Raw genomic sequence first — 23,870 nt, forward strand, 5'->3', positions numbered from 1 at the left:
TACAGTAGTCTAGACATGGTGAAAGAAATGCATGCATATATATTATTTTGTAGAGATGATACTTCTTAGTTTGGTGATGTTACGCAGCTAGAAAAAGCAGGTCTTTAGTAACCGTTTTGTGGGACGTTCTAGAGACATGGCTTTGTTAAAAATGACTCCCAAATTTCTCAGGCTAGTTTTGGATGTCTGGCTGAGGCTGCCTAAGTGCTGGTTGATGCCAGGAAGAGCACTATCTGGGGCAATGATGAGGGTCTCAGTTTTGTTTGAGTTTAACTGAAGACAGTTATCACCCAACCGTTGTTTTATTTGTGATAAACAAGTTGTCAGGTAGCTCAATTTATGGGTCTCAGATGTCTTAAAAGAACAAGATAATTGGATGTTGTCCGCAAACAGATGATAAGAGATAACAGCAAACCGTTGTATAGTCCTCCCTAAGGGAAGTATGTGCAGCAGAAATAGAATTGGTCCCAGGACAGAACCTTGGGGTAACCCAGTGTTTCTCGGGAGCCTCTCTTTCTAGGGACCCACCGTCCTGCCTGTTTTCGATGTTTCCCTCCTCCACCACACCTCATTCAAATGATTGGCTCCTTATCGGGCCACTGCAGAGCTTGATGATGAGCTGATCACAGACAGTAACGCTCCTGCCGGTCAAATAGGAGGAGAACCACTTCAATACTAAACCAGTCAACCAAACCACAATCCTCAGTCTGTTAATCATAATGAGGTGGTCAACTGTATCAAAGGCAGAGGAGAGGTCCAATAGGACTACCACAGTACATCTCCCTGAGTCAGCTGACATAAAAATGTCACTGGACACTTTGAGTAGGGCTGTTTCGGTGGAGTGGTGTTTCCAGAAGCCTGACTGGAAAGTGTCATAAATGTTATGGGCCTCTAAGAACAATGCAAGTTGGTTGGACACCACCTTTTCTAATATCTTGGCCAGGAATGGAAGCTTGGATATAGGCCTAAAGTTCAGTAAATCTGATGGGTCATGGGAAGGGTTTTTTTTTTTAGTTTTGGTTCTACAATAGCATGTTTAAAAGAGCTGGGGAATACACCAGAAGATCGGTAAAAGGTGGTCAAAAGAGGAAATTGGAATTTAGCCATTACCACATGCATAACCCAACACATTAGATCTTGAATCAATACTTTGAAATGTGGATGTTTGACTTAGTAAGCTTTAAACTTCACAGCACTGCTAGCATGTATCGGCAGGAGAAGATGTACAATAACTTGTGGTCCATAATGCTCTGCTTTTGCATAGTATTCTATGTTCATAGTCCATCTGATCACACCTGTGCATGGATTTTTTTTCCCTTACATGCTAAGAAATACAAGTAGATTTATCCCACAGCTACAGATTTTGCTTTGAGCTCGAAAGGAGGCACTGCTGCTGCGTTCATCTCTGCAGTATTAAGATATAAGTAGGAAAATACCAAGAAATTATGACAAAAGCCCCAATCTATGCATCTTTCCAAAACACCTTTCTTATTTCTTCAGCTTTCCAACCGAGACAGAGTTGCTTGTAAGGGAGTAGCCCACATATACAGAAAGATTTGGGAATATGAAGAAGAAACAGCCGCATGTAATCAATAAATGAGGACAGGAATCACATGTGGGACCTGACTCGAGCGCATTTTTATTGAACGTTTATAACTGTTAAAAACATGTATAAAATTGGTCCTGTTTCAGAAACAAGGCACGCATAGTCATGTCAATGTTCAGTGTTCATGTCATTATTAGCATTATCATTTCTCAACATCATCATCAGCACGTTCCAACTCAGTATTTGTCTAAGAGTAGTATCAAGCATTCCCTAATATAAAAACACGTTCCAATTTATTTTCACAGAGGTTAAAATTTTTATTCCGAGCAGCAAGACAATATTCATGCAAAGACGGGAGTGGACGAGAAGATGCGAACTGACTGCACCGACAGGTCTTTTAATAGTAGGTCTCCCGCTCCACCCATCCTAGAAAAATAGGCAGAAAACACAGATATATGAGATTTAGATGCAGCTTTAGAGCATGATGAAATCCTTAGTTTAAAAGTAGGCAAAAAAAACAAACAAAAGGGCTTAATATGTTTTCAAAGAGACCCAAGATTCTCTATCTTCAGAGTTAAAATTGATCTGCTTATCAGCGCGAGAGAAAGAATAACAGAAGGATGAATTCCGGACTTACCTCCTGGGCTGCGTCTGAGAATCAGCTTACGGATTTCATCATAGATAAAGATGAGCAGGGAGTATGGAAAGGCGCAGAACCACCAGTTGGGCCTGGAAAACACACACACAGAAAGAGATGAGAGCCAGAGCCTGGTGGCATGCAAATGGGTGGAGTATTTTTACAGTTGCGAGCGTCAGCCCAACGTGAGCGAGGGCAATCTACTCACTTGAGAGGGTACATTCTGAGGGCGACGTCCATGCCTGGGCAGTAGGAGAGGAAAGCAGCCAGGGCGGTCTCTTCAAACAGCCCAAAGATCAGGATCTTGTTCCTGAAACGGACGGAAGAAAAAGGAGTGAATCCCATATCCAAACGCAACTGGGGTAACACATCAAAGTGTGTGAAAATAGCTGTGGGTTTTAACAACCATCTTCCTGGTGCCAGGACCCTAATTTGTTCAGCAAAAACTCTGCCAGAGAGCTGTTTAAATAAAGTTTGTTGTGCTAAAGCCCAAAACAGAGTTTGGCATTGGCTGCTCAGCCTTGAATAGCTCAGAATTAGAAGATGTGCTTTCCACACGGACAACTAAGACTCACTTCATGCCCTGCTGGAAGACGGAGTTCCTCCTGGTCTTGCAGATGATCAGATCGGCCCACTGCACAATGACAATGCTGACAAAGAAGGCCGTGTGGCAGGTGAACTCCACGATCTTTCTCTGCTCATAAGTCTGCAAACGACACACAATTCACAGGAGTCAGCGGCTGCTGTTGATGGCATAGTCGATCTATAAAGTCTACTCGCGGCTTTCCCCATTAAAGGTGACTGACCCACTGCTGGCCATAGCTGTCCTCCAGGTCATTGATGTATTTATTGTCCCAGTTCACTCTGATGCCAACCAGGGTGGAGGGCAAGAAGCCGTTTTCAGCCAAAATCACAAAGTAAGTGAAGAAGCCAGCCAGCGCCTGGATCATTCCTGCAGGAGGAACACGCAACGCAGAAATCACCAAGCCGCCTCAGTCAGATGCAATTCAATCATTTAAGAACAGGAATAAATCTATCTTGTAAAAGACCCAAATGAAGCACATTTATTTTATTTATTTTTTTAAAACACTTAAGCGCGGGCCACATTTGTTGGATGAAAATAGGAAGCTGAACAGGTTGAATCAAAACTAAAGAAGGAATAAAATTGGAGGTGAAAACGGCAACACCCGTCTGATCATGTGCTGCTCTTATACGGCTATCAGAGAGCTCAAACCTATTCCTGGCTTTATCATCAAAGAGGGAGTGGCCCTGCTCTATCATCACTCAAACGCACAGCACGCCAACACTCCAGTTCACTATCAGCGAAGGGCTATTTATGGTAAATGCCACTCTTCTCGTTATCTCGGACCACCCAGATACGGAGCCGCCGCTCCGGGGGAAAAAAAAAAAAACGACCAGGAAAGCTCAGCTTTTGAATGTCTGGGCTCTCTCGTTTAGCTGGGATTTTTTTCCCTGTGAATACGAACGGGAGATCTGACGGAAGCGTCGGCTTTTACCGATTTGTCCGTATGCGATGCTGATGAGCCTCTCGTTCACCAGTTTGTCCGTTTTGGGGTTACGGGGCTGTCGCTTCATGATGTCGCTCTCGGCCGCTTCGTACGCCAGGGAGATGGCAGGGACCTGGTGGGCAGGACACAGCACAAAGTGACAAAAAATGAGAACCAAAACTCACGGTTGCGTCTTGTGTTTCATGCGTTTAAATTTTCTGATTTGCCTTTTTTATTCTTCACAAAGTTAGAAGCACATAGGGCACAAAGTTAATGAGGATTTGTGCACGGAACACTCTTGTGTGCATCAATTAACCACTTCCAAATTTAATATATAAATTCAGACTCTTGCCGTCGGAATGGCTATATGGTTTAGATTCTGATCATCTTTAAAATGAACAATTGGCAAGTCATATGTACCATATCGGTTCCCAGATCAATACAGAGGATGGTGACTGTTCCTAGAGGCAGGGGGATGTTGGCAATGATGAAGAAGAGGAAGGGCGTGATCTCGGGGATATTACTAGTCAGAGTGTAGGCGATGGACTTCTTCAAGTTGTCAAAGATCAGACGACCTGATGAGAAAAACAAAGTGAAGAAATCAGCGCTTTTAATGATTTAAAAACTTTTTCCCCCCCTCAATTAAACATGCAACTTGGGACAAGTTTAAAGTACTATGCAAAGCACAATCTGTCACCTTCTTCCACTCCAGTAACAATGGAGGCAAAGTTGTCGTCCAGCAGGATCATGTCGGCTGCCTGCTTGGAGACGTCAGATCCAGCGATCCCCATGGCAACGCCGATGTCTGCTTTCTTCAGAGCCGGAGAGTCGTTCACGCCGTCACCTGTCACAGCCACGATAGCGCCCTGCAGAGAAGGCGATGGGCAAAGTGTTATAGGCAGCAGCTTTTTTGCCTATTTTTTGCTTTAGCTGCTACAGTCGGGAAGAAAAAGCTACAGCTCTTGCTGTTGAGTGACATCCTCAAGTTACACTGTAACACACAATTTCCTGTTGTGTGTGGAAAAAAAAAAGCCTCAGTTTTCGGGAAGGTGTCGGCTTTATTTGACAGTCCGAACGGCTGTGACAGGGAGACGGAGGTTGGATCGGTGGATGAACGGTCCCGTTTGGAGCTACAGTCGCATACAAGGGCGAGGCCTCGAAGACGATTGGAGGACGTCGCGCACAGCAGATTATTTTGCGTTTAACTGCAAAAAATTGCGCTCGAAATAGCTGTCATTTTCCAGCTAGATAGTGACATGGGTTTCCCCACACAATGTGTGCCTCCTACTCACCAAATGAGTTCTTTTTAAAGTTTTTTTTTTTTTTTTTTAAGAAAATTAGAAAGGCTGTTTGGAGAATAAAGCTACAAAAGTCTTTAAGGCTGCCATGCACTATATGTGCAACAGCAAACTGCAGACACCATAACTTTAAACCTAATAATTTAACTGTCATTATACAAGCGTCAGCTGGTGCCGATGCAGCCGATATCATGTGGACACAACATGACTTGGATTGAAGTTACTGGGCTCAGTCATCAATACTCCTGGAACCGGACGGTGATGCATCAGAATAAATTATGCTAGTTAGCTCTGAAACGTTCGAGAGCATTAGCTGGTAGACAAATGACGGCACATCTCCCTTAACTTGGGAATTTGGTCAACGTATAGGACGGAATCGGTAAACGTGGTTCCAAAATGAAATTATGCAGCTGCAAATAAAGTAATAAAAAGATGTTCAACAAATCTGTCCGTATAAAGAGTTTCTTCAGCCTATTGATGAACTATTGGAGCAATTGGATGAATATTCATGTGTGTGCCGGATGTTTTGCCTCATTATTCCGCAAACTTAATCATCGGACCACAGCACTAATCAGAAATAAGCTTTGATAGGATTAGATTGCCAAATACTCCGGCTTTTTACATAATTGGCAGCAAACGCATCCATTATGCTGCCGTTTCAGTTTGTCAGAGACACAAAAATACAAATCTCTACATTTTTTTCTTCCCTTTTTAAACTTACTTGTCTCTGGCAGCCCTCCACAATGATCAGCTTCTGCTGCGGAGATGTTCTGGCAAACACAATCTCAGTGTGGTACTTCAAGATGTCGTCGAGTTGCTCTGGGCTCAGATCCTTCAGGTCGCCTCCGTGCACGACACAGGCCTTTGCGTCTCTGGACAAAACAAAGTGTTGCCGCAAACGATTCAAGCCAATTATGAGGAGTAAATACGGCCGTTTACACTTAGAATGAGATGGATCATAAGAAAATGGGGCCCAGAATATGGCCCTGCGGTGCTCCACGTGCACGAGTGTCTTACTTTTGTACAAAAGCCCCACGACTTCTAAGTCAGGCCATTACCTTGGATTGACTTCATTGATCGGGATGTTTAGACGTGCAGCGATGTCCTCAACAGTCTCATTGCCTTCAGAGATGATACCCACGCCCTTAGCGATGGCCTTAGCGGTAATTGGATGATCGCCTGTCACCATGATTACCTAGGAGAAGGGAGGTTCGTGCTGTGAAACAATGCTCTCGTTTATAAGTGCATTTTTTGGGGACAGAGGGAACATATGGCACACCTTGATCCCAGCGCTCCTGCATTTGCCGACAGCATCGGGCACGGCAGCACGAGGAGGGTCAATCATGGACATGAGGCCGATGAAGCACAGGTTCTCAGTGGGGAAGTTCACTTCGTCGGTGTCAAAAGCAAAGCCCTCTGGGAACTGGTCATCGGGCAGGTTGAAATGACAGAAACCTAAATGGGGACCGCAGGTGTGCTTGAATCTCAGCTCAGCTCGTTAAATCCGACATTTCATTCCAATTCTTACCAAGTACTCTCTCTCCGAGACCTCCCAGTTCCAGGTAGGCGTTCTGGAAAGCGTCTTTCATCTCGTCGTCCAAAGGCTGCTCTTTGCCCATCATCATGATGGTGGAGCAGCGGTCCAAAATCCGCTCAGGGGCTCCCTTCATCACAAGCAAGTGCTTGGATTCACCCTCAGCTCCGGAATTTTTGTGAATGGAAAGCTGGAAGTGGGCGAGGAAAAAATAAATAAAAATATGGACATTAAATTTACAGCCAAGATGATGAATGGTCTTAAATCCCAGCGAGCAACATCACTAAGAAAAGTAACCTTGATATTAATAGCATTCCTTGATATTTAAGCTCTTCCAAAAAGCGAATGTTTGTAGGTTGGTTTTTTTTGTTTTTTTTTCCCTCCAAATCTTTAATTATCCAAAACTCAAAGATTTATTCCATTGAGTCTTTGCTCAAATGATCAGACCTATAACATTTCAGTGAGCAGGACATTTTGGCGAATGTACAGGCAGTTGTGTCTGAAATGGTACAAACTGGTGGGCAGAAAAATTGGTTTTCATACCTGGTACTTATTGGTAGAGTTGAATGGGATCTCAGAAATTTTAGGGGTTTTCTCCCTCATTTCCTGGACAGATCCACAGCAAAGCTCAATACACTTCAGCAGGGCCGACTCAGAGGCGTCGCCGGCAACATCTCTCTGGGAAAGATGACGATGGGATGGCATTAATCATAGCAACGATGGCAAACTCTTTAGATTGCAGAGAGAAATGTTTTTTTTTTTTGTTATTATCAGTTGAATTCAATCACTCGGAACTGAACTTGCGCAATTACTGGACTTAAAAATGTCACGCTCTGCAACTGCAACGCTGACTGAGAAACATAACGAGCGGTGAAAGAGAAGCACGGGCAATTATGATGCCAGCCAGACATTTACAGGTTATTAACACACCCAGATACAGACACACACACATACGCATGGTAACAGGGAGTAAAAACAGGGTGGAAACCAGAGGCCGGACTCAGGGGACATTCAGAGCCAAGAGAGATCCGTACACCTGCGGGTGAATGCGTTCAGGAGCGGGGGAGGAGTTCTGAGTAGTTACAGCATGTGAGTGCGCACACTCGAGGGAGAGTAACATAAGCTGCAAAACAAGCCTGGTTGTCTGAGAGGAAAACACTCCGCTTAACGTAGAACTCAAAATTCCCCTCCGTTAATACGGAAAAACTGCAAATGAATCCTTATGATACAATCAAACGCTACTAAATAGGAGAAGCAATCTCAATTGGATTTTCTAGTTCTGACAAATGTCAGAAACAGCTTTATCCTGCTGTGGAAACTGTAAATGACTTGCTGTACAACTGCAGTACTGTTCCATCTTGTAATTCCTTCATATTTTAGTCGTTCGTCAGATTTAAACACTTTAACACTCGAAAAGGCAGCATTTAGTTTATTCAAATACACGAAGGCCTTGTTGTGAATAAAGAGAGAACTTCTATGGTTTTTCTTTAATTTTCTAAATATTGGGAACATTGCTGTGGCAACAGAAAGCTCGATTGTGTCATGTGGAGAGAAAGAGAAAAAATTGGTGATTTGGAGAGCTTACCTTCAGAATGGGGACGCTTGCCTGCTCAGCCAAGAAGACGGCGCGATTGCAGAGTCCTGCGATTCTGGCCAGAGCAGCCCAGGTGGCTGAGCTCCTGTCGAAGGAGGTGCCAGACTGGTTCTCAGTGGTGTCGGCCTCGTGGATCTGGTTGTCAAACCACATGTGCGCTACGGTCATCCTGTTCTGGGTCAGGGTGCCGGTTTTGTCTGAGCAGATGGTGGAGGTGGATCCCAGGGTCTCTACAGCTTCCAGGTTCTTCACCAGGCAGTTCTTCTTGGCCATACGCTTGGCGGTCAGGGTCAGACAGACCTGGAAGTGCAATTACTTCAGGTCAGGCGGGTAACAATTGAGCAATTTTTGGACACATTAATAGACACGAATGCTGGGACTCACGGTGACAGTAGCCAGGAGACCTTCTGGCACGTTGGCAACGATGATGCCGATGAGGAAGATGACAGCTTCCAGCCAAGTGTATCCGAGGATCAGGGAGAGAATGAAAAAGGACACGCCGAGGAAGACTGCCACACCTGTGATGATGTGAATGAAGTGCTCGATCTCGATGGAGATGGGGGTGCGTCCCACCTCCAGGCCAGATGCTAGCGTGGCGATACGACCCATGACGGTACGGTCTCCAGTGCTGATCACGATGCCACGGGCGGTTCCTGAAGCGAGGATTAAAACGCACGTTTGTTTTCAAGCTACAGACGAAATGTGGCCGTTTCTGACAGGCTGAGATGTTTCCTGCCCTCGTACCTTCAACACAGTTAGTGGAGAAGAAAGCAATGTTCCTGGTCTCCAGGGGATTCTCGTTGGAGAAGTCAGGAGTACGAGTTTGAGGCTCTGATTCACCGGTCAGGGAGGAATTGTCCACCTGAGAAATAAGACGACTACTGTGTAACTAGGAATAAACTAAGAAAAGAGGAAAAGTAATGCGGCTAATCAGCTCCGCTTCAGAGCCGCTTTGCAGCCTGATCATACGGATTTTGCACAAAAGTGTTTGAATTAGTTTAAAATCCACATTGAAAAACAACTGCTCACAACATGTTTAGGGCCTTACGAGAGAGGAGTTTTTAAACTCTTTGAATCTCAGCTTCCTGTTCGGCACCCCCTTTAAAAGGTTGCCAGGAGATGATGACGACTCCTCACGGGAGCACCTACCTTGCAGCCGTGGGCAGAGATGATTCTCAGATCGGCGGGAATCCTGTCGCCGCCTTTCACCTCCACCAAGTCACCGACCACCACCTCCTCGGCGTTGATGCTCATCTTCTCGCCGTCACGGACGACCAGGGCTTGCTACGAGACGAGACAGACGCTTACGTGAGACAAAAAGGAGAGAGCGTCCAATGTCTTTCACATAATGCATAAGAAGCTCATGAGCTCGAGATGTCAAGAGCACTTTTTGCACATCAGGGAGGGTAAGACCTTGAATTAACACAGTCGTTAAGGTGGCTATGATACCATTTTCCATGCGATGTTGTCCCCATGCTTTCAAATGGTTTCTCTGGTTTTATTACATTTGCAATTATGCACAAAGAGATGAACCAAAATAGCTGAGGTGCACCTGTGGGACCAGGTTCTTGAAGGAGTCCATGATCTTGGAGCTCTTGGCCTCTTGATAGTAGGAGAAGCAACCAGTGATGATGACAACAGCAGACAGCACGACACCGAGGTACAACTGTGGGAAAAAAAAACAAACGATGTGCATTAAGATTTCCACAAAGCACTGGGTTCATCAGCAGAATAGCCTTTAGTCTTTTTCTTACATTATCATTCGCAGGTTCGTCCTCCATCGCAGCTTGAATACCATAGGCCAGGAAACAGAGGATGGCACCGGTCCAAAGCAGCATGGAGAAACCACCGAACATCTTGAGGGGGAAAAAATAAATATATATCATTAATTTGACGTCTCAAATAAAGTTTTCCCATTTGTGAAAAATGGCCCGAGGAGGTCGAGACTTCTCAGAAGTCACCGAAGAAGCTGACGGTACCTGCTTGCAGAATTTGACCCACTCTGGAGTGGTCGGAGGAGGAGTGAGAGCATTGGGCCCATCCCGGGCCAGGTTCTCAGCAGCTTTAGCACTCGTCAAACCCTGATGAGAAAGGATTCGGTCAGAGGTGGCGAGCGAAAGACAGTTTCATCAACCCATCACGCACAAACTCGGAGGCCCACGTTAGAGTCCAGAGGGGACGCTAGTTACAGCTAGTTGCCTAGCAACCCGGCATCAACAGAAAAACAGAACCGTTACCTTCACCGGCAGATTGGAGAACGCAGAAGGAAGAGGAGAAGGACAAGAGATGAGGCATAAAGAGTCCAAAGAACTCAGGGCAGAGGGACTTCTGTGGATATTAAATTATTCAAAATGCACGCTTGTGTGCACAGGCAGAGCTTGGAGACCCCAATTAGAGGCACTGATTAACGAGTCTCCTTCATCACTTCTGCGTGACCAGGAGCACATTTGCATGAGGAGAGAAGGCTCCTTGGACGCGATGCATTTAGGACACACCTCTGTATGAAAACTCTGGACGGAGAAATCGGCGCAGAAATTAAAGTTAATGTTGAACATATGGTCTCTTCGGCAGGTTGAGGCGATATAAGCCATGTGAGAGAATGAGATATAATGAAAGAAAAAAGAAAAAAAATGCCAACAAACGTGAGTCGGAAGTCATTCATTTAGTTTTACAGGGAGCAATTTTTGAGAGAAAAAAAAAAAAGATGCTGAGCTTGCAACTTCCACAGTCCGCACTCTACAAATGGTGCCATTCCTTTAGCATCTGACCCGAAAAAACTACATTTCTGACAGGCTAGCAAGCTAGCTAGGTCAGCTCATAGAGAAAAGGGAGAGATTGCCAGGATAAAATAAGCGTGGTGCAGCAATTGATGGTTAAAACCTCCCCAAGTCGGAACTTATCTGGAAAAGGGTGTTGAACGAACAAACTAAGGATAAATAGAAAGAACTTAAGACAGCGAGCAACTCTTCCTTCATAATTCAAGTAGAATTTCCCCCCACCGTCAATTCGACACATCTCAGCCGCATTATGCATTCATCAACTGAATGCAACCTGTCAGATTAAGAGGAACCCATTTTTATGGCATTCGCATGCTGCTGATGTTTCATCTTTATTCGATCTCTGTGATAAATGCACCCGCTCCGACAGAAACACTCTTTGCAAAAACTCGATTGCATTGCCACCAAGTGAAAAAATAAAAATAGACCTTTAAAGCCGCAGGTGCAAAGCAAAACCCAAAGAGCAACACGTTTGACTTTTTAAATCTCACTCACATTGCTGAGGTCTGTTCCATATTTGCGATTGAGCTCGTCCAGGGTCAGTTTGTGATCATCCTACAAGGACAAGAAGACAAGGTTTCATCAGACCAGAGAGCACATGTATGGATACTACATGCATCTTCGGGTTCATTATAACAAAAGCCGGTGACATTTACAGCCCTTTGTGCACCGACCTTTCATTTTCCAATAAAAAATAGCTCATAAGGCTGAAGCCACAAACAGTTTAAGCAGACTGAGCGAACGGGGCGCAGGGGAGGAAAGAAAAGACGGAGAGGAGGGGGACGAGAAGGAGGGATAAAATGGAAATCTGTAGGATGAAAAGCACAAGGAAGGTGGTGCAATGACAAAAAGAAAGGGAGAGAAGAGAGGCAGAGGAGGAGAAAGCAATTACAGGCAGGGAGCAACAGGAGGAGGAAATCCCACACATTGAAGGAACATGAATTCATTTAGGCACTATACACTACACTTTAAACTGAAACATCCTACTCTGAATAACAGATTTGTGAATGTAAAGTGCAATTAACATTAAACGATGATTCCAAGATGTTCAGTTTTTTTTTTGTCCTCATATCTGGCCTTTACATGAGAGACTGTGGCCAGGTGGAGCCGACAAAGGACAACAAAAGTGATGCTGAGACACTCACCATATCCACTTCCTTCTTCAGTTCGTCCATATCCTTCTCTTTCTTCTTCCCCTTCCCCTTCTTCTTGCCAGCCTGCTCCGAGGTCGCAGCCAGCTCATATTGCTCTCGTCCTTCCTGGAAAGCGCAACAGAGGAAAATTAATAGGAATGAGAGAGAGTTTACAAAACGGAACCGGAGAGTTCCTCTACTGGCTGATCTGTCGACAATACAGCTTTTCAGCTGAAATAAGCGCAACCGGGATAAAGGCGATAGCTGTCGAAGAAACGACGATTCTTTCAGCTTCTTTCAAATTTGGCATGATTTCTGATCCTTAGGTAGCTTAGAAAAAAATAAAATATTTTTCACATTATCATACTCTATGATTGGCCGATATGGTACAGAGTTATTTTTCTATTCTCGTACTAATCTCACACATTCTCAGATGTTCATTCTTAAGCCGTTTGACCCAGAGAAAGCTTGAGAATTGAGCTTTTTTTCTGCAGGATATGCCGCGATTATTCCTTCAAGTCAGCTAGCTGGTCGCGTTCGATCAAAAGAAGCAGAAACGCGTCTTAATACATCAGATCATGGGGCGCCTCTGCGTGGCCCTGCCGGTCTCGACCTTCTGCAAAGATGAAAAAATGCCAAAAAGGAGTAAAAAACTTTGGCAAAACGGCGACTTCAAACCGCACATCAAAGACCGATGTCCAGCACAACATGAGATGGGAAATCTTTACTACTGCCGAGTGCCTCTGATGTCAACCTGCTCAAGGTGCCAGAAGACATTTTGTCACTCTGCACGTGGGCCAATCTACCCAAGACCAGAGCAGAAGCAGCCAGGTCCCAAAACATCAAAAATGAGGCATAAACCAGAGCAACAAAATTCAATTTGGCTTTAGGGGCATTGCTGCCATCTGTTACTGCAAACAGACTTCCAATGCGGATGCACTTTGTCAGATTATGCATACTTTTAAATAGTCTTCTGTGAGATAGCTGTTTAATAAACATCTGTTTCAGCCTAACGCTCTGCAAAACTCGACAAGAGCCACTTAACGTTTTCTTTTTTCAGTCCAGTCAAGTTTGGGTTCGTTATACACTAAAATAGCCAAAAGGGAGGAGCAAGCGCAATGTTGTTTTCAGTTAGATTGTAGATAAAAGCTTTCTTCGTGTGATAGATTATGGTGAAACTAATAATAGTTCGCGGGGGGGGGGGCACAGACACACACGCACGCAGACTTTTGCAATAAAGAACGTCACTGTTCAAGGTCTGAATAGAGCACCAGAATTTAAATGTGGCCTCGACAGTAATGTGGCTCAGCCAAACAATGAACCAGTCATTTACTGGTAAATCGCTCATTTTTGTTGATTCCAACTCCGACTGCGACACGACTGCGAGTCTCTCACTGAAGGCAAGGAAGATTTTAAATGAGCAAAAGCCTAATAATAACAACTCAAGTGTCAAAAACCGATTAAAAACACCCTTCAGGTTAGTTTGTGCACTTTGTCCCTCACTTGACACCCTCTATTGCCATCAGCTCCGGCGCACACAGAGACAGTCGGCCTGTTCTCCGGCCCTATCTCCCTGCCGTCTCCTCCACAGACACCACCACCCCCTCCACCTCTCTCATTATCAGCGGTCACCGTAACTGACGGAGCAACAAAGGCATGAACAAAGATCGCGTCTTCTGGGCGGCTGTGAGCCTGAAGGTGTGCGAGACCGTGTGACAGAAAGCGGACGCGATAGGAAGGAAGAAAAAAAAAGTGCAAAAGCTCCCAAAATATGCATCAATTCAGCTTAAGGAGGTATGAAAAGTAAAGCTTGATTTTAGATGCCGCATGAACACATGCATGAACATACTTTATACTTTTACAAACCTCATAACAATGATGGCAACAGTTGAGTTAAAGACTCAGTTAAAGTTTGAAAACTATTGGAGAGGAATTAGATGGAATGACATCAGCTAGCAATCAATTAGCGCCTTCACTCTTACACTCCAGGCTCAAGATAACTTAAGCGCTTAATTAAACTGGGGTTACTGGTCTGTATGAGAGTAACATTCACTGACATGAAAGATCCGTGTGGTATGACCATCATCTATGACCTACAGTACATCTGCTACCCGAGGGCATGATGAAATGACAGGCTAATAAACACAGAACACATCTAACATACGATCCTCCAATTTATTTGACACATGTTGCAGAGTGTTGTCGTCTTGCTAATTCATATCAGACGGTCTATAGGCCACTTAACACAGATCTCAGACCGAGATCTCTCAACTATCATCCAATACATCTGCTCCCAATTGTATCCAAACGTGACCATTTCAGAAGAAATCAGCATTTCTGCTAGCAGCAACATGATGAATCACCTTGTTTTCGATACTCTTGGTAAACAATCTGTACTCTCTGGTCAGTTTTAATTCGTCTAATACTTTTTTTATTTTTGTGAACTTCACAGATATAGATTGCACTCGACATCCTCAGATGCATTCAACATTTGCATAACGACACCCTGAATTGGGCCATAAGGACAACCTGCTAAATGTGTTAGCACTTGGTATTGCTAACATATGTAGTTTTTGCAGTCTGGTAGCTTTTTAGCTGACATACCTCACTCTGAGCACAGGTTTGTTCAAGTGTTATCGTCCCAATGGACTGCTGGCGGTGTGTCTTTCAACTGGTGAAAAACTGGAGGGTTTCTCTGTGCGTTTCTCGCGAAACAAGCTGAGAAAGTTAGGCGACGTGTGTTTGCAGGTAACGGGAGATCGGAACACTAGAAGCAAACATCGATTAGCTGTTAACATTCATCAATAATTCAACACTCTACAAGGATCAGCGGTGTTAGCAGATTAGCAGGAGAGAGGGAGGCCTCCAAGATGCCAGATGACTACTAATGAGTCTGTATGCCACACCATGGTGAACTGTTGCAGTCGTTTTCTTCAGCAGGTGATATTCTGGACACAAAATGACCAAATATGGACATCCTGCACACCATCCCAGTCAAAATACATATGCTAACTAATATTGTTGCTCTGTGGCTTTAGCCGCTACAGTTTCCCAGAGCAGAGTGCATGGTCAGAGCACATGTTGTTATTGTTGCTCGAGCCCCCTGGCCGGCTAAGCTGGGAAAACACTCAGCCTGGTTCTGGATCACTGCGGCCTGATCTTTGCCTCTCGACCCCCCGAGGGCCCCCCATCCCACCCCACCCCACCCCAGGGGCCATCTGGCTGCGAGCAAATAATTCACAAACACTAGTGGAGGGAACAAAGTTGGAATGCAGACTCTGTTCCAAAATAGGTTAGTGAACTGGAAGAAAAGTAGAATGATTAGAAAACAGTAAATGTGGCATTTCCTCCACATCTACTCTATCCTAGAGTTCTTATCAGGGCCGACTTAGTTCTGTTTTATCAGTTACCACATGTCAAATGTTGCCCTTCCTCAAGACTGAAAGAAAAGAAAAGAAAAAAAGCAACTTTGTCTATTTTAACAGAATTGACTTTTTTTTTTTTTTTAAAAAAAAAGGACCCATCAACAGAATTTTAGCCCCCCCCCCCAAAAAAAAAATTATCGAAATGACCCACTTCCAGGAGACAAACTGAATATTTTGAATTTTCCCCATTCACTTTTAAAGCGATAACCAAATGTAAAAAAATAAATAAATAAATACAATAATTGGGAGATTAATTAGTTCCTCTAATTATTAAGTCCGACCCGGTTTCTTTCAAATCAAAGAGAAGCCACAAGAGCTCACATACAGGCCCTTTAAGCCATCGGATTCCGCACTGGAACGACCTGATATTTCAGTGAGCAGAGAAATGTTATCCCGCCGCAGAGCACATCCTCCCTCACAAAAAGGGAAAAACGGCTCAGAAGGCTGCTCCCACATTCAACCAGCTGCTGTTTACATCCGATGAAAGACACTCAAGCCGAGGGGCTTGCTGCAGAGCTTCGCCGCATCTGCTCCACGCTTCCTTTTAAAGAGACGGAGTGAAATCGAGCAGTGAAGTCACACGTTTCAGGGCAGCGGGACGATTTCTCCATTCGCACCTCGAGGTTTTTACCCCCAGGAGCACCTTTTATTTGGCTCTATTCATTCCATCGTGGCAACGGATCGACACGTTTCGGTTTGCTAAAAGTCAAAGTTTCTTGGGGTCCCCCCCACTCTAAAAAGAAAAAAAAAGAAAGAAAGCTGTGTTTCAGATAATCATTTAGGGCTTAATCTGCAGCTCTTACAGCCAGACAACAGTGAAAGCTTTGTTTGATTAAGCAGATTAGAAATATCTTTCTGTAATATGAGGGGCCAAATTAAACCATTTTACAATCAGCTCACCTTTACGGGAACAAACACCCCCCACCCCACTCTGCTAAACTACTTCTCCTCTGCCACCTGTGAGCAGGATCTTTAAAAGGGAGAGTCCCGTTTGATCAACAGCTGTCAGTTTCAACACAAGGCGACATTCCGCCCTTCTGTCTTAGTCACACTGCACTGAAGTGAGAGCGGCGCCCGGCCCCACTTCCTGGTGAAACCTCAGTGTGGCACGTGGGGCCCGACACGTGCCACACATTGAAAACGTCTCCTTTCCGACAGCCAAACAAACGCTAATCTTGACGAGCGTCCTTCAAGGTTGGCGGCGAACTCCTGAGGACGCCAGAATGGCGACGGACCGCAGAAGAAGAGCAGAGGGAACAATGGTTGAAAAGATAGTGAGATGCAGTTGAGCTCAGACAACTTCTCGAATCAAGTGTCCTGAAAAACCGGTGTTGATGGTGATACCGTGCACTGGACAATGGCTCTTTGTACTAGCTCCATAAATTCTGCATTCAAAAACTCAAAAAAAGGCCCACAAGTCATTCCACGTGACCCTTAAGACCACAGGCATGTGGGGCCATTTTATCCAGCCATAACCGACGCTCTGTTTCCCCTCGGCTTTCACGAAGATTTGAGGGAATTTCCAAACAGACCAAGGGGCCAGAAATTCTTTTGTTTACAGGTGTGAAACAGCCACAGTGTCTGGAAACCGTCAACTCGAGGCCACAGGCTTACGAGTCCCATGATCTTCTGAGTGAAGATTACAGCCGGAAATGAGCCATTTCAGTAATGGCGAGATTAGTTTTGATGAGGAAGTAAATCAGAGGAACCCTCGCAGGAGGGTCGGTGGACTGGACCGTGGGGTTAGATGTAAAAAAACAAAACAAAAAAAAGGGTAAAGAAAGGCAAAGACTTATGTGAGCACTTCCTTTCAAAAGATAGGAAATGCAGGAACAAGCCTTTCCTTTTCTTGGATAAATCAAGTCTTTCTGAGGGCCCCCCCCCCTTTCTTGCCTGAGAAAACAATCAAACGATCAGAAGGAAGCGTCCAGTGAAGCTCTCGCATATTTCAGATCGCACACTTTCTGCAGGCAGAATTCCTGCGTGCAGTCCTTCCCGGTGCCAAGGTCTTTTGCCAGATGCACAAGCTGCTCATTCAGTCACGCTCACACACAAAGTCCTGGGACTCGGCCCGGTTGCTACCAGCGACTACTGCCACACCTCTTCAGAAATGTGAATGGACAGAGTCACGTGTTGTCGCCCCCCCGACCCATGCCCCTTCTCTCCTCTGCCACCTCTATCCCTCCACCATTATTCTCTTATTTCCTCCAACTGCCCCTTTCTCTGTTGGAACGGTGAAAAGAAAGTGTGTTCATTTACACAGGCTCGTGTTTAACACTCCTTTCACGTCTTCTGCAACTTCCAGCCCCCCCAAACAGAACAAAAGTGAATGGATGATTCAACGCTTCCCTTGTCGAGGGCCCCTCTTAACTGGCAGAGTGACGCACAATCCAGATATGAAGCCTTTGAATTTACAAGTTTAACAACCAATTTGCAGCTTACAGTGCTTCAAAAAAGCAAAGAAAAACCTTCATCTGTTCTCTTTGCCATGCAGTCAGCTCCACAACCTTATCACTGACACAAATATACTAAAGGAGGGGGAAAAAGAGGGACTAGGAGGTATTTCAAAAGCAGCTTTGATGAAGTGATGGCTGGCAGCAATGACAACAGTCCCACTTCCATCAGTGTCTGAGGGCTACGAAGTTGCGGAAACCCAGTAATGGTGGATGGAAAAAGCTAAATCTGTTTGCTTTGAAGAGTCGATTCGCACTGGAGGAATTTTCCTGAATAAGTTGTGCATCGAATAGAAGTTTCAAAAACAAAAGTTTTTAAATAGGCATTCCTTGAGAAGCTAATGGCTGAATTTCATGATGCAGCATCTGTAATCCGTTGCACTGAGCTTACATCTATGCTGTTACCCCTCATATGGAAAAAAGAAGTGATTCAAAGAGTTAAACTGAAGATGCAAGCAATCGTAATGAGTTTCCTTCCCAGGGTGGCTGCACAGCCATGAGAAGGGGGGGGGTTGCTGCTTCTCCTCTCCTTCGAGTCAGTTGAGGTGGTTTCCAGGCACCTTCATCAGGTAAAAATGACTTAAGGTGGACCAATAATTTGCCGGAGGGCTTATATATCCAAGCTAGACCATCGAGTTCACCAAGGGGAAGCTTTAAGGTGTTGCTGGGGAGACGGAATACCAGTGATGGATGGATCTTGATCTCTCAAATTAAATCTAAGCCCCGGAAAGAAAGGTTGCCATCTTTTAAATGACTGCAATTTCTACATCCTTCTATGAATCTGGATGCGAATATCCTCAAATCAAACCGCAGGGCCTGCATTTTAAGTTTGCAATCATTTCAACTTAATCATGTTTCGGTAAATAGCTCAAATGGCTAAAGCGGCATCAATCAATATGTCCTGAGCCAAGTGCATTTATCATCTGGGATGAAAGCAATTAGTTTGAGCAACAGATTCATGGCTGCTCTGATCTCGTAAACCAGTTAATCAATGTCTCTTTTTTTCTCTTTAAAGACCTTAGCCGAACCTCCCTGACATTATCAGGCTAAGACACCTCAGCAGCATGTTGCATCATTTTCTCAAGAGGAGGGCGGAGTTTGTCACACGCATTTCTCTTATTATTCAACTTCCACGCGAGAAAAATGAGCTAATGATTCAGGCTTACAGCGCTTGGACCTGGATTTTGGATTGGAAAATTTTCATAAAATGCTCGCGAAACAGAGGACGGACACACAGGAAGCGGGTGCTCTGGAGTTCAGTTATTCTTTTTGAAAATGTGAATGTTGCACTTTTGGCTGAGCCACAAGCTTGTAAAAGAAAGCTCAAAGAGCCGCCACAACAAAAAAAACCACCAAAAAAAAAACCACGCAGCTCAGCGGTAAATCTGGCATGTAAAAGAAGAGAAATGAAAAGCAAGGAAAGGGAATAAGAAGGGAGAAGGACAGAGGAAACGGCAGACAGAGATACAGCAAATGGATAGATGAAAGAAAGAACAACAGCGAGGCAGGAGGAATTACGGATAGGAAAGAAAAAAAGAAAAAGAGGAGACGGGGAGTACACCGTGTTCTGAAACGGACAAGGGGCAGTGTGTGACAAAAGCCCCCGTTAATACACAATGACTGCCAAGCGGAAAGAATGCTAAATCCTCAGAAAGGGAGAGGGACAGAGGGAAGGAAAACAGGTACCCAGTAGAACAAGGGGGAAACGGACTGTAAGGAATGGATGTGAAGGTGTGGGCCGGTGCCCCCTTCCACTGAGATTAAAAGGTGACCAGCGGCTGACATGCCCGGTCAGTTTATGGTGGAAAGAACAGGGGAAAACATGAACTGCAGAGGGTTTATTATCTGAAACATGTTCTTTGATCCTGAGCTCGCTTTTCTTTGGCGACTTAAGATTGCTCAGTGGTTGATTTCTGCACTATTCCGTCTTTCACATCATTGAGGATTGGCCTGGAGATCTGCTGCCAGAACTCGTTGGTAAAAAGAAGTTTCGTCCCGTTCTCTCACAGACTTTAAACTCTTCCGGACATTCGCCTGTGAGAAGATCTAACGCGGTTTAGTTTAAACCTTTGGAGAGATCACCCCGCCGGGAAAAGAGACGGCGTTTTGTAGGCTTTAAGTTTGCCAGTTAAACAGAAAAACCTCGGCCGAGTCAGGCGACATCATGAAATATTCAGTTGGATTTGCCTCATTGGTTTTCCTGAAAGCTCCTTGGTGCTGCATGGCTGTTAAAAAAAAAACAAAACAGCAAGCTTATGTCACACCCTGCCCTCGTTTGCCTCGTGTTTTTATTTTGTTTTTTTTAAAGATCGCATCAGCTCTGCATTTGGATCAATTTGAACAAATCACAAGAGGAGAGACGAATCATTAACTCGCTCAGCTGATGGCTGGCGTCGCGCAGAAACTGCCTGCACCCCAAGTTGTTCAACAGTGGCAATGCGGCAACTGGTGCCCCCCCCCCATTCACACCTCCCTTCTTTAAAGAAATCGATCCTCCCCACCTCTCAGCTCACTTGCTTGCTTTTGTGTGCTGTGGATGTGATGAGAAGAGCACGGAAAGGGCAGCAGAAATGAGATGGAGGTGTACGTCCAAAACATTAGGGAGAAAACAAAAAAAACCTTGCTCCCTCTCACTGCCCCAGTTCTTCTCCATTACAGCAAAACAAGTTCTCATCCTTCCTCTCTGCCCCCCTCCTCCTCCTCCTCCTCCTCCCTCCCTCCCTCCACCTCTCCTCTTCACGCCAGGAAGGCTCTGTAGTGGCGATTGCCTCTTCCACATTTTGTCTGTGCCAGCACTGAATGCACTGGAGAAGAGAACTGAAGAGGGGCAGTAAAGGAGGGGAGGCGCAGTGGGGAAGGGGAGGGAGGATGAATGGGGGCAGGGCATGGCTTTCATCACATATGGGAAGACGAGGAAAGAAAAAAAACAAAAGAAAAAAAAAAACAGCAGCACCAGCAGCCAAGAAGATGAATGCGAGTCATCAAAGCTTTTCAGAGCTGTGGATAGAGAGAGGAAGAAACTGAAGAAGACAATGCCTCGCATCTCCCGCCAGATCTCTTTGCTCCATTATTCTTTCAGTCTTTCAGCCCCGTCGGTCCACCTCTCCATCCCTCTGACGCGGCTGAATTTCTAATGAGTGTTTCTGTTGCGCAGAATGGCAGGGTGTGGCAACTCCTGATATTTTATCCAGCAAGGGCTCAATTTTCACCCCGTGCAAATCGGAAGTTTGCGGAAAATAACCGCTCCAAGAGTTGGAACGGCAACAGTCGGAGTGCGGTTGGGCTTCTGAGTGATGAGACGTGACTTATGAAAACCTCACACTGACAGCCGAGAGAAAGACACTTCACGATTAAACAGTTTAAGTTGAAGGTTTAAAGTTAAAAGATGTCACGTGCGAATTAAGGGGCCAAAAACACCACTTAACAGCATTTAAAAACAACTTTAAGAGACTGGCTATTGTGTCCAATTCTGTTTTTATTTCATTATTACACAACCAATCTCATAAGAAACAAAAAAAAGAAGAAGAATTAGACCCTTTAAATGTATCCCTGCAACTAGCACTTCAAATCATCACATGCACTGCATTTCTATCAGTGACACCATCAGCCTGAAAAGCAGCCTCTCATACTCGCTGATATTCTCCCTAGAAGGACAGCAAATCTGACTTTAGATAAGTTTAAGGCCATTTGTCAGAGAGTTCCGAATCTTCCAGCTTGAGAAAACAAGGCATGGACTATTAGCAGAATCCCACTGCCAAGAAAGTACACCACAACACAGAATTTGAATGAGCTAAGGGTTACAAAAAAAAAAGCAAAAGAGGCAAAGGTCTCCTCCTCAAGGGAGACTTCGCGTCGACGTAAAGACGTTATTCCAGGAGTTTATCTGCCACTTGAACCACTTTTCGACACAAATTAAGACTAAAACGAAGCGTGAAATGACACCCACGGTCCTTTTTTATCTTTTCTTTGCACCGTTATTTTCTCGGTTTCATTAGGTTCCCTTTTCCACCGCCGCAAAGTCGCACATAACGCCGTTAAGACTAGCCAAACTTTGACAGTCTTGAACATCCCGTTATGTAACCCGACACCGAGCCGTTACAAGCATCTTTTTTCAGCGACGGAAACTCATTTCTGAGCAGTCACATTTTTGTCGCCCCCTTCCCCTGACAGTCGAATGTTGACAAAGAGAGTATTTTTGGTGTGTGTTGTAAGGGTTTTGGAACACGGAAGTTCCTCAAAGTGCTCTCGAGCAACAGGCATTTTTTAGAGAAATGTGGCTTATCTCTAACGCGTGTAAGCCTCCAGCTCCCCCTCCGCCCCGTCGCAATGTCAGCATCGATTTAGCGAACCACTTGTTTGAATGGCGAAGTTTTAAATCCACCATTGCCCTCAACGCAACGATACAAGTCGATGTGATCAATGAAAACTGTGTTGAAGTCGAACAAAGAGTTATACTCACTCCTCTTCCCATGGTTGCCAAGGTGTGGGTTTAATTCGTCCCAGTTCAAGTAAAATTGGAGAAAAACAAACTATCTTAAAAAAATAGGTCTTATAAAATAAAATAAAACTCCTGGATGTGCGCGTTACTTTTTTTTTGTTTGTTTTTTAGTTTTTTTAATTTTTTTTTCTTCAGCACGTGTCACTCCTCCTGAGCACACATCCGAGCTCGCGAGCAAGCCGCGGCAGAACCTCCGGTACTTATAGACGGCGTTTCTTCCATTGTGACGTCGACGGCGTTTGCCATGGTAACCCCACGGATGGAGGCGTGGTGTTCTCCATTATTGGGCGTTTTTCTTTTCTTTTCTTTTTTCTCTTTTTTCTTTTAGCTTGCAACGCAGCGCACACGCGCGAGCGTACAGAGAAACACATCTATGGAGTGGCACGAATAGGAACAAATTACATATCAGTCAAATCAGCAATGATTGTGACAATATTACAGGAAAACATAGGAAGATATTAAACAATATGAGAGAAATGCATATAATCACTCTTACAACACTTTCATACAAGTTATCTTCCATTGATGTGATTAGAAATAAATCAATATCATCCGTTAACAAATCTCTTGAATTAATATTTTAATTTTTTTACTTTTTTAAATATATATATATATATATATATATATATATATATATATATATATGGAATTTGGTCTTAACTTGGCTATATGTGTGTGTAAAAGGGGAAAGATAACCAAGTTAAGACCAAATTCCACTAAGGGATACCTGTAAAATAAGAAATAGAATGTTATTTTGTCTGTGAAATCAGAAAAAGAAAGAAATATTTGCAGAGCATAACTCCCTGGGTAAGAAAAAGGTTTTTTGGCGTCACAAACACCCAAAGCCAGGAGGCCTGAAGAAATAGGTATAGCGAAAATTATTATCTCAAGTACAATGGCTCAAGTCAGAGACCTGGGACGGAACCAGATATGTGTTTATCTCAATTTTAGGTCACCGCAGATGGTCCAAATGTCACTAAATTGGTCAATTGTGGCCTAAGTCTATATACACAAAACCTGATGACACTTTTTGGGCCAGAGCTGTCTCGCTTTACTTTGCTGACGCTCAACTGGCCAAATCCTGCTGACGAAAACAGTTTTTACACTTCAGCGCAGTTTAAATGAAAATGAGGGAGCAAGAAATGTCAATTCAAATTCCAACTCTGGTGAAAAAAGGCCCCCCCATCACCCTAATACAGCACAGAAAGAAAACACACACAAACACACACAATCCTGATTTATCTACACCTCTCCCGGCTTAACAGCTGGGTTCACAGACACCTCCTTTCCCCTGCTGCTTTGACAAGGTTGTTGCGTGCCAATAGCGGGCAGCCAACTTCTGAACCCTCGCTGCTTCTAAACACAGAGTTGCAAATACAGATTTATCTTTGAGACACTGCAGTGCAACAGATACACCTCTGCAAACAAAAAGAAACCATCAGATATGCTGATTTGGATTCATAGCAT

General features: G+C 44.5%; 1 protein-coding gene across 1 annotated transcript; it reads right to left on the reverse strand.

Annotated features, from left to right (window-relative positions):
• Nucleotides 1-1,616: 1,616 nt before the first annotated feature.
• On the reverse strand, nt 1,617-22,587 carry LOC140288850 (sodium/potassium-transporting ATPase subunit alpha-1). Its single transcript, XM_072379223.1, has 23 exons — nt 22,365-22,587; nt 12,040-12,153; nt 11,390-11,449; nt 10,097-10,198; nt 9,872-9,973; nt 9,670-9,783; nt 9,267-9,401; nt 8,862-8,979; nt 8,502-8,770; nt 8,109-8,417; nt 7,067-7,201; nt 6,518-6,713; nt 6,269-6,444; nt 6,048-6,184; nt 5,711-5,861; nt 4,389-4,557; nt 4,112-4,266; nt 3,701-3,824; nt 2,990-3,135; nt 2,759-2,889; nt 2,392-2,493; nt 2,184-2,275; nt 1,617-1,972 (listed from the first exon to the last, which is right to left on the reverse strand). Exons 1-23 carry the CDS (start codon nt 22,374-22,376, stop codon nt 1,944-1,946), a joined length of 3,078 nt encoding a protein of 1,025 aa, XP_072235324.1. The 5' UTR covers nt 22,377-22,587; the 3' UTR covers nt 1,617-1,943.
• Between the last annotated feature and the right edge of the window lie 1,283 nt (nt 22,588-23,870).

This window comes from Leuresthes tenuis, unplaced genomic scaffold, assembly GCF_036924035.1.
Source record: "Leuresthes tenuis unplaced genomic scaffold, fLeuTen1.0.hap1 SCAF_1, whole genome shotgun sequence".
Classification (NCBI taxonomy): Eukaryota; Metazoa; Chordata; class Actinopteri; order Atheriniformes; family Atherinopsidae; genus Leuresthes; species Leuresthes tenuis.